At 41.7% G+C, this 11,615-nt stretch overlaps 1 protein-coding gene across 1 annotated transcript in view; it reads left to right on the forward strand.

Moving 5' to 3' along the window:
* Nucleotides 1–11,615, forward strand: part of LOC104944747 (plexin-A2) — a 60,095-nt gene that overhangs the window by 11,778 nt on the left and 36,702 nt on the right. The window contains exons 2-8 of the mRNA XM_010770320.1: nucleotides 2,550–2,673; nucleotides 3,751–3,904; nucleotides 4,497–4,593; nucleotides 7,244–7,358; nucleotides 8,426–8,626; nucleotides 9,361–9,457; nucleotides 10,431–10,630. Coding sequence (XP_010768622.1) covers nucleotides 2,550–2,673; nucleotides 3,751–3,904; nucleotides 4,497–4,593; nucleotides 7,244–7,358; nucleotides 8,426–8,626; nucleotides 9,361–9,457; nucleotides 10,431–10,630 — 988 coding nt within the window. The remainder of the gene's footprint in view (nucleotides 1–2,549; nucleotides 2,674–3,750; nucleotides 3,905–4,496; nucleotides 4,594–7,243; nucleotides 7,359–8,425; nucleotides 8,627–9,360; nucleotides 9,458–10,430; nucleotides 10,631–11,615) is intronic.

Genomic DNA, 11,615 nt, shown 5'->3' on the forward strand with positions numbered 1-11,615 from the left:
CAGTCTCAGGTATAAAATTACGCACCTCTACACACCACGGGTAAGTATTTGGACCTCACGGAGCAGGCTTATCCTTTCCATCTTAATTATCTGACCCCCAGGTTAGCTTGCATAAAACCTCAATATGGAGCAAAGGGAATTCGGAGATTAAAACGCTGTGTTTCTGAAAAAGCGGCCGCATTTGAAGCTGACCTCAGCCAGGGATTTACCCGTCTCATCATATGACGTCTACATTTCAACGAGCCCTATCTTGATGATGATCAGCGTTATTAAAATTGCAGCTCTCAGTGTTATCAAATCTTCAGCAAAGTGAGAGAAAGAAAATAAAAAGTTTTGTCTTAATCCAAATTACATCATTAAACAGTTGTTTTTTCCTTTTTTCCCAGAGTGCTGACTTTGTCTGCAAGTCCCATTACACTGTTTATTTAAATGAATGCCTCACACTTATCAGTGAATAGATAGGCTGCTGTTTCCTCAAGTAACCAGCAGTGAGTCATGATCCCTCACATTGCAGAATGAGGCTACTTTATTTTTCTGTCTATTAAATCCTGATTGGGGTCTTTTTCTAGCCTCTGAATGACTCAGTGTGTCATCTAGACCTCTTTCAGGGTCTCACTTTCCCACCCCTGATGCGGTGCACCAAAGCACCTATCCTACAAAGTGTATGTGGGGGGGGGGGCGTTGCTGAACATGCACAAAGCCTCATGGCAAAGGGAACAAATGGATCCATCAGACAAAACGCTGTGAATAAAAGAGGCAAATAAAAGGCAATGAAAGATAGACTGAGATAAAAGGTGCACTTTTTTTCCAGGCACTTCAGTTGATGAGCGGTCAGGAGGTGACTGTCTATACTCCTGTGGCTCCGGTCCGCCTCAAGGAGCGGAGCCAGGAACAGCTGTCACCGCGTTTCCATTCCGCCGTTTTATTGTGTTGTAATTACAGCAGAGGCCTCCGCGCTCTTTCAGCTCTCTCAGGAGGTGCCACCCCCTCAGCAGCAGCTGAGAGTGTATTAAGTACTATCAACCCTCGCTGTGCGCATTACGCATTTAAAAGAAAGAAATGATGGTGTGCCGCCAAATACTCTTTGAGTTTGCCACTGCGATTTAACTCTGCAGCTAGGAGACTCTTGTTCTTTTATTACTTTCTGAGCCTGCAGAGACCTACTGTAACTCATTCAAATAAATCGGTATCAAAACAACCGCATTAAAAACTATCTCAACAACAAACCCCCATTTCAGGAACTGGATACATTTGTAAAAGTATTCAAAATACCTTCCCCTTGGCATAACTTTAAATCTATCTTTGTACTTCTCTCTTACATGATTATTCTAGGGTCGCACTTTGGTGCCGACCCTTTCAATCCTTACTTTTAATTGCCTGTTGCTATCTAGGAGCTGAAGCTTATTCTACTGTTGCAACCAGTGTAATGTGCTCTGCAGAAAACCACAGTAAAAATGTAAAGGGAACGATTTGAAAATGCAGCTGACTAAAAGCCATGCAAAGAACAAACACAAATCTAAACATGCATAAAACCACAAACTATTAAAACAAACATTAAACAGCTTTACAATGATTTTAAACCTATACCTGGGATTTGTCCATATTTTATAATGTGATGGAACTCAATGTTTGACTTTTGGTGCTAGATGAAAAGTCACCAAGAGGATGAATCTCCAGATGTAATGACATTCAATGCAATAGTTGATCAGAAATTTTACTAATATTTGGGGGGCAGTAGCTCAGTCTGTAGGGCTTGGAAACCAAGGGGGCGCAGTTGGAGTTTTTTGCTATCCTGGCTCCAAAATGGTGGAATGAGCTCCCCATTGAAATCAGGACAGCAGATAGCTTGCACATCTTCCGGGGGAGACTGAAAACTCATCTCTTTCGACTCCACTTCGATCGATAGAATTACTAACAAAGAATTGCTAACAAAGCACTTACATACTAATAAAGGGCTGGCTTATCTAAAGCCAGTTGAGTAGCACTTGACATGTTTTAGCTCTATGAAACCCGATGTACTTATATGATTCTGTTTTCTTCAAGTTTGTATCTTTTTGGTCGCACTTATTGTAAGCTGCTTTGGATAAAAGCCTCAGCTAAATGCAATGTAATGTAATGGAGTTCCGATTGGACCAAAATACGGAGCGTTGACTCGTAGATGTCTGTCACTCTTTATAGAATTAGTGTTACAATACCATTATTCCAACTCACACAGTTTCAGCCCTAATGGACTCTTTGGGAAATACCTTTCAGTTTGCATCCTGGGCACTGCTGAGGTGTCCTTAAGCAAGGCCCTGAACTCCCAACTGCTCTTTACAAGGATCACTAGTCACTCGGAAGGATTCATCCTCTGGGCACCATGAATAAATGCACAAACTTGAATGGCAATATACTCAGTTGTGGTTGAGATACTTCAGTTTGGAACAAAGAAGAATCAACATGCCATTTCGAGGCAGCAGGCCAAAAAGCATCAGCATTTGCATAATTCATAATTAAACTTGCTGCATTATGTTTTACAATTTTAATTATGAGTCCCGCTTGGTCTACAGGTGCTCGAGGAGGGATCGGTGTTTGAGGGCGGAGGAGGCTTTCCGTTTCGCCACCGACATTGATCGCTGTGTGAAGGTCATCGCTCACCCCGACAGCATCGCTGTGTCAGCACATAGTGTCCCTGTGAGTCTGCTTATCATCCGCCAATCTGTCACTCCACTCACAATGTTTATGAGCAATCACTGAGAGTAGCCTTGTACAGCCACATGTATAGTAAGAAAATACTAGAAGCAAAGATTAGTTTTGTGAGAGGGTGTTTCTCCCTGTAGGACACCAACTGTATTTATTTTTGGTCTGAACACATGCACTGTGGGATGAAGGATAAATGTGAGGGGAAAAAATGAAAAAAGGGTGGGAGTTGTTTTTGAAGCAGTGAGCCGCTGTGTCTGCATCTTTGATTTATCCGCCAAAAGGTTGATTACATTTCCTAAAAGCTTAATTCAACTGTTTATTTTACAGTAGCCAGGAGCACAGAGAAATGAAGTACAGTAGGAGTTGAGGATTATTTTAAGGGAATAGTTCAACATTTTGGGAAATACACATTCCTTCTTGCCGAGAGTAAGATGATTAATAGCACTTCTGTATCTGTCTCTTAAAAGTGCTGCTGGAGCCTACAGCTGGTTAGCTTAGCTTTGCACAAAGAGGCAGCTAGCCTGACTCTGTCCAAACATAACAAACCCTGCCTACCAGCACTTCTTCAGCTCACTAAGTAACGTCTCATATCTTGTTGGTTTAATCCGTAGAAAAGCACAAGGGTAAAAACAACAGAATATGCTTTTACAAGCTAGTGTTGTGCCAGACTATTTCTAAGCCAGGAGCAGTAACTTCCTTGAATCCATTTGATCGGTTTTACAAATTGGCCTTCGTAGGGATTATACAACAACAAGATTGAACTTTTTAATTAGTAACTTAAAGAGGTGCTGACAGGAGAAGTTTGTTGCCTTTGAAAAAAGCAAAAAGGCGAAAGAAAAAGCAGTATCTCTAGGTTTATAGAACTTTTCGAAAAAAGGGAGCTAAAATAAGCCAACCATCTCCTGGCTACAGCTTCATATTTAACAGACAGAAAAGATAAGAGCAGCAAGAAAACGAAAAAACTACTTTTCCAACTAAAAAAATATAATTATACTTTAATGCCAAAGCCCTGCCACAGTATTCACTAAGTTCAGAACATTACATTGTATCCCTCACTTTTTCTTTTAGCTTCTGCTGGAGGTGAATAATGTTCCAGACCTTTCTCCTGGGATCACCTGTTCCTTCGGAGAGCAGGCTGGAGTGGAGGGTCATGTCAACGGGAACAGGGTTATGTGTCTATCCCCGGCTGGGAAGGAGGTCCCTCGGATACCAGAAGGACAAGGTGAGACAAACATTCACCCACTGAATTTGCATTTCATAAATGTATCCGGAAGAGCCTACCCGAATGCATGCGACAGCCTCACAGTATGCATAAGGCATATGTGAACATCCTCTTCAGGTAGCGGCATAGCTATCCTTGGTAGAGGGTTCGGCCTTTGCTTATAGAACTAGGGTTACAATATGTAACCATCATCATATGCCACATTCATCCAAAAAAATGGAAATGGACCACCTTGCATTTTTGTTTATCCTAAGAGTTTGATAAGTACCAAGGAGCAGTGGAATTTTCTCAGAGCATATACAGTAATCCTCCAATTGAAGTTTATGACTGAAGGTTTTCTCACGACAACAGCAATGTGCCCTTGCAGAGACGCAGACACCAGGTGGCTCTTTACAAAAGTGTGATAAAAGTATTAACATTTCTTCTCATTTTGACCTCCTTTTCTCGCTCCTTATTTGTGTTCCTTCACCCTTCCTTTTTTGTCTGTCTCTGTTCCTCTTTCCCACTGTTGTCTCTCTCTCTGTCATTGACGCTTGCATATTATTAATTCCCTCTTTCGGCCTTTTCACTTATTATCCTCCCCCTCCCTCAGACTGGGCCGGCGTAGAGCTCCGTCTAAACTCAAAGGAGACGGGTCGAATGGTCGCCAGCACGGAGTTGAAGTTCTACAACTGCAGCACCCATCAAACGTGAGTCCAGCTGCCAGCTCTCACCCCCCCCCCTCCCCCCTCCACGCTCTGATTTGTTCAATAGATGGGAGAGCATGACTTAATTTAGGGCAATGATGTACTGATGCTCACAACTCCACTTAAGATCGGGCTGTTAGATAACCTCTCAGTTCAATTTATCTGTCAGGTTTCATTTCAATCAACATGATGCATTTGCCATGGCCTGTTTGTTGCGACTTTGCTTAAACTGGCAGTCAGTGGGCGGATTGCTTACAGCTCTAAATAAAGATAACTACAGTGCAACCCAGTGATATTTATTTTTATTAAACCCAAAGCAGATATATTTTTTTTTAAGGGTTCTTTTTTGGGGTTTTTTCATTTATTGATAGTACAAATAGATAGGCTTCTTAAGGCTCTTTTCATGCAATATACCTTATACATATTCACAACTGTAGACGCAGAGTGTGCTTTGCTGTAGGCCAGCAGTCCCAGAGGAGCCCTGAATAGATAAGAAGTAGACTCACAGATCTCTTTCCTGACTTGATTTGGTCCCAAGTGACCCTGACAGAGTTTGTTTGTTTTAAGATATTAGATTTAGATTTGTAGCATTGCTCCAGTGCCTTGAGGGCAAATAAAGTAATGTAAATGGTAGAGTACTTTATTTAAATGCTCTTCTGTTTTGTCTTGCTAATATAGGCTTCCTGACTGGGCCTTGACTTTGAGCCATTATGCTAATGTCAACTTTTTTCATCCTAACTTTAAATGACAAGAGTGTTTCCATCTGAATAGTAATTCCATACACTGGGTGGTTCTTATTAGGATGAATGCCAATTAGCAGCATTTGTCAGCCCTAAAATATGTCAGTGAATCAGCACTTTCAGAGTTCTCACAGCTTAACAAAGCTCCGGAAAGGCTAAATCATACAATGTTGAATTAATAACTTCAAAGACCTTATCATTAGAGTTTCCATCTTGTGTAATAGATGAGAGGGGAAGTCAAATGTCCTTACTTTTTTTAGGTGTTGCTGCCCTTTACTAACCTTTAACTGTGCTATAAATTATACCGAAAGATGAAGACTTAAAACTGAATACAGGAATAAGTTCACTCTAGAATGGCACACTTGATTGCATGGTGTTTTCATAGCCAAACCCTGGAAATTAGCTCACAGTGGACGCACATGCCACGTATTCAAAGCGCTCTTTGACTGCAACATGAATGCCCTAATATAACCATATTAAGCCATTAGAGAGAAACAGTCGGGAGCTCATCACATCCGCACCGCAAAAATACAGCCTCCATTAGCTGCGGAGTAACCCTGTGAACTCCTGTGATTAATATTTCAAACCAAACACACTCCTTACCCAGCACCTCTTCCTCCACTACCACCATCACATCAGGAACACATCACCCTCCATAATTAATTATCCAGTGTTTAAAGCTCTCTGCCAGTCCAGTTCTATTAATACCCGACCCCCATAAACATATTTCTCTCTCTCTACACACACACACACACACACACACACACACACACACACACACACACACACACACACACACACACACACACACACACACACACACACACACACACACACACACACACACACACACACCTATTATGTCAATACTGGCCTTGGGCAGCTAATTAATATCAAAATGTAATGGTGCTGCACTGCATTTATTGACATTTGTAGCTTGCTATGAGCCGCAGTATTGGAGTTCTGCTAGTGGTTTTTATAGTTTCCTTAGGGTTTCATTTTATTGCATGACCAAATTCAGGAGAACAGACTTTGAAAGTGCATAGATCTGTTTTCTGCACAGTGGTACACTTCTATTATACACAGCCAAGCCTGCGTTACCCCCCCACAGGAAAATAGGACATGTTCAATTTTCAGCTCTCCAATTGCTTTGTCTGGTTTATCAACAGCTGTGCAGCACACATCTCTGTTCTCTCATCTTTTCATCTCCCAGTTCTACACCCAAAGTTGTATGGAAATGCAGCTCCCCGTCTGCTGAACGAGATGGATTAAATCCAGTCTAACAGGGTTACTTCAGCTCAACTCTAATCCATAACTGACCGTTGGCTGCAGTTCACTGAATCAGAGCCAATGTGTTGTGCAATTCTACCCATCAACTATTCTGTTTTCCTTTTCATTCATGTTGTTGATAATCCAGAATTGGACGGGTTAGATGTTCTGTTTTTATTGCAGTCAAAAATGACTATAAAAGGCAAGGGTTTGTTAAAAAAAGCTTCAATGTATAATGTCATCTCAGTACAAGGTATTCCCAGTACATCTTTTTATGCAACACTGTTTAACTTTTAATTGCTTAAAAGTGCTTCAATGACAGACGCACTTGAATGGAGCTTTCCTGAAGTGACTTCATAATAAGGGTCATATATTGTCATCTATGAGAAAAAGGCTACCATTCTTTGCTGTCTGCATAGGAAAATGGGACATCTGATCTTTCAAAAAAACACACTGGCATGATAAATTCAACAGAAAGCTTAATCCTTCATCAGTCTCCCCTTTAAATCCTCTTACCCTGGAGAGGAAATAAAGCAGGATTGATTCTTCTTTTAATATACTGTTAATGAAGAGCAACTCCATAAACAAGAGGCATTATTTAAATGTTCCATGCCATGAAGTGATGCATTCATTTCCTCCTGCAGGTGTCTGTCCTGTGTGAACAGCACTTTTCGCTGTCACTGGTGTAAATATCGCAACCTCTGCACCCACGATCCCAGCAGCTGTTCCTTCCAGGAGGGCAGAGTCAACGCCTCAGAGGTAATGTACATTCCCGCTACAATCTCATTAGCTGATTAAAGTGTAGCTTTCAAGAGCAACATTAATCTATTGCTGTGTGACACTTTTACCTCAAACACACAATCCATTGATCGAGATGTAAAGATAAAGCTCCACTAAAGAATCAAGCAGACAAAGCTCTGCTAGCAGCTCTAGAGGCACAATGGGGATTTGAGCTCAATGCTAGCATCACATGCTAACCTCAAAACTCAAAAAAACTGACCTGATGATGGCGCTATGTGAAAGGGGGGGGTCATCTTTATTTCCTGAGAGGGACATGAATGGATGTACCAAATGTCATAGCAAGAAGTTAAATAGTTAAAACTTGTATTAAAAACGACTAGAGGTAAAAGTCAGGCAATTATCTTTTAGAAACCACAATTACTGAGCAAAACTTTAGATTTTTTTTACCTTTAACTGAATAAGTGAGAACTTTGACCTGCTGATGGGTCTAGATTAAAGATCAGAGGACTATCAATATACTATTAATCTACAGGTACCATGGACATTCAAACAAAAATACCCATCCAGATAGTTTCGATATTTCAGTCTGAATCAAGGTTGGACTGACTGACTGTCATTGCCAACCTGAGAGCGACACCGCTATAGAGCGGTTTAGGAACATTTATCGCGCCCCTGAGAGAAGAAAATAGTATTGACTTTACCATAGATAAACAAATATTAAATATGTCTTCTGACACGGTTTACTGTTGTGGGAAGTGTAATATGTGGCATATGAATGCAAATTATATTTGGATTAGCAATTTGTTTGCCCCATTAATCCCTGTGCTACATTAGTCCTTCATGTTTATATAATTGTGACATGTACTAATACAGATTACATAGTAGAGAGACAGATAGATGCACATATACAAAGCTAGTATACAATGGATATAAGATATCATAATTTCTGAAGGGAAAACAAGTTATTAAATACTATTTATATATTATGCATGGGTTATTATTAGGCTTGGCAACATGGACATTGGACAACATAACCAAATGCATGTTTTCTTACAATTAAATGTGTTTGCTTTCTGCTTTCACAGGACTGCCCTCAGCTCCTTCACTCCGGGGAGATTCTCCTTCCGGCCGGTGAGGTCCGACCCATCACCTTGAAGGCCCGGAACCTTCCCCAGCCGCAGTCGGGCCAGCGGGGCTACGAGTGCGTGGTGCATGTGCAGGGTGTCAGGCACCGTGTCACGGCGCTGCGCTTCAACAGCACCAGCGTGCAGTGCCAGAACAGCTCGGTATGACCTCAAACACTCCCAGTGGGAGACTCACAGCTGTCAAATGAGGCAGACAGCTTGGATGCTGTGTAGGCAAGGTACACAGGGTACATCAGTGAATACCGCCTGAGGTGTTGAGCACACTGAGGAAAAAGTAGTGGAAAGGGAAAGCGAGATTGATAAGGTAAGGTGGAAAGCATTTGAGAGATAGGAGACTGACAGGAAAGGAAGAAACGAAAGAAGAAAAAGGAAAGGTTTGGTTTAAGCATAAATAATTGAAAACCATTACTTCAATACCGCCTTGTCTCTAAGATAAATTGTCTGAGTAACATATAGGTGTTCACCAACCGTGAATGTGATGACTTTGACATATGGAAAGTCCCAGGTTTGGGATGAACACAGAGATTTTTGTTGCAGAATGCAAATCACAGGCTATATTTCCATGCAGAGCATACCTTGCTCCTGTGTGACAATAAATGAAAAGGCCATTTTCCTCAGATGTGGATGATCAGCCACCCCAGCCAGGGTTTGCGTCCCCACATGTCAAAGAGGAGAGGAGCAGACAACCATGGCAGAAATGACAGATGGTTAAAAGCCTCGTCTCTCTTCTGCCCTTTCATCCCTCTCATTTTCCTCCACTCTGTCTTTCTCTGTATCGTTTTTTTTTTACTCAAACCTCTCTCTCACTTTAACTTTATCTTTGTCTGGATCCACTTACCGCACTCTCTCTCACTCTCTGTTTTTCTGCTCTTCAGTACATGTACGAGGGTGTGAAGATCAGTGACCTGGCAGTGGACCTCTCCATCGTATGGAACGGCAATTTCATCATCGACAATCCCGAGAAGATTAAAGGTGCCTCTGCAATCCATCACTGCCAGGCCAAAGAAGTGTAAAGCACTCAATCCACAGGGGATATATGGGTCATAGCGACCGCTCCGATGTTCCAAAAAGGCCTTGAGATAAAGTTCACAATAGCAAGGACTGTTATCAAAAAGCACCCAATCACTCGTGTGGGTGAAGGGTGAATCTTCATATTTGCTAGGTCTGGCTCTCACAGCTGCTCTTGTTTTCCTCTCCATCAACATCCAATAAAAGCTGTTCAGTTGTCATTGGGGGCTGTACATTAAATAAACCCACTTAGCCATGGATATACACGGAGATGGCCCTGAATTTCAACAAGCCTCGTCATTACTTAGGGAAGTTACTTTATATGGGCATAAATATCAGCTGCTTACAGGAGAGGAGGTAAGAGACAGACTTCAAAGAAGAAGGGATTAATTCGGCATATGATTTCTGAGTACTTGGAGGAAGGAATTTCCCCAAATATTCTATTCATTTATTTTTATTTTATTCTCAGGTTGCCAGTGGTTGAAGCCAGTTATTTTTGGAGCTGAGTTTTTTCAACTTTTGGTTGATCAGTTTGATGAACAGGACATATTATGCACATTTTTTGGTTCATATTTCTATTTTTTGCCTCTACTGTGACATTTTAATGTTCAAAAATATCTTTATTTGTCTCATACTGCCTGTGCTGCAGCACCTCTTTTCACCCTCTGTCTGAAACCAGAGCCCAGTCTGCTCTGATTGGTTAGCTGGCCAGCTCTGTTGTGATTGGTCAACCGGTTAGAGATGTCCCGACACGGAGTCCAATTAAATCAAATTATAACATGACTACCTGATGGTGTTCCCATTGTATAATCTATGGTTGACATTTGCATACAACCTATTTATAGCAGGCATATTCTTCGGAAACATCAATATTGAAATGTGAAAAAAAGAGTTGATGTTAAAACTGATCTTAACTGTCTTATGTGTTTTCCCACAGTGCACCTCTACAAGTGCAGCGCCCAGCGGGACAGCTGTGGCATGTGTCTGCGGGCGGATAGGAAGTTTCAGTGTGGGTGGTGTAGCGGCGAGGGCCGATGCACCATGAAGCAGCACTGTCTTCCCATCTCCCCCTACGCTAGCCGCTGGCTGGACCTCTCTGCCAGGAATGTCAAGTGTACCAACCCACGCATTACTGAGGTCAGTTTTTTTTTTTTTTTTTTTGGCTGTCGCCCAGTCAGTCAGTCACTCACTCAACCAGCCTCAAATACAATGTGCATTTGTGGGATGTGAACGTCTTTTAGGGTGGTGCATCTTCACTGGTCTCACGATTCGATTACGATTATCCTGTCAACGATTCGATTCGATATCCCGATGCATAACAATGCGGTGCATCCTCAATTTCTTCTTTTTCATCAATGAATACATGCAGTAAGATAAATATGAACTCCCTTTTTATTATTTAGAAAGTGTGTCAGAAATCAATAACATAAATGTCTTGACATGAAATTATAAACCAAAGTAAACCAATGGTATAGGTCTAGCCTCCCTATATCTGTGTGTGAAGTTGTTCCATCCTCAAAAACAAATACTTCGGCAGCCTAGCTGCAGCATCTAGCAACGGTATTCTGCTCAAAAAAGGACACTGAATGTGGCATCACTAATATGACTTGAGTCTGAACACAGCAGGCAACAGGAGTATTTACAACAGCATATAAAAACTAAAATACCGCATGTGGGTGCACACTTACATTCTCTGTCTTACTGTTACATAAATCCCATGATTGTAGGGGATTAAGTTAGCTTCATCATATCAATCAGTGATTAAGTGAGTAATAAAGTTTCTATCAGGTCACTATCAGCCTGTCACTCATTATTTTCGGGGGGGGGAGGGGAGTTTGGAGCAGCAGAGAGAAGACGGTGTTCGCGGAAGCTTTCCTCCTGCCTTCACAAACTTTACACACGTGTTTATCGTCTGAAAATAGCGAGAGGACATTCATACTCTGCAATCCAACACTTGATTAAATCCACCAAAAACTTGACATTACGACAACGAGTGTTTTTCAAAAACATAAATCGATGTGTGTCTCTGAGCCGCAGCGACACGGGCTGATTCAGAGCAGGTCATTCTGCTGTTGGTTCTGGACTGGTGCTTGTGTTGGTGGAGAAAGCAGACTGCTCTGTG

The sequence above is a fragment of the Notothenia coriiceps genome, unplaced genomic scaffold (assembly GCF_000735185.1).
Source record: "Notothenia coriiceps isolate Sejong01 unplaced genomic scaffold, NC01 NC01_scaffold00008733, whole genome shotgun sequence".
Taxonomy (NCBI): domain Eukaryota; kingdom Metazoa; phylum Chordata; class Actinopteri; order Perciformes; family Nototheniidae; genus Notothenia; species Notothenia coriiceps.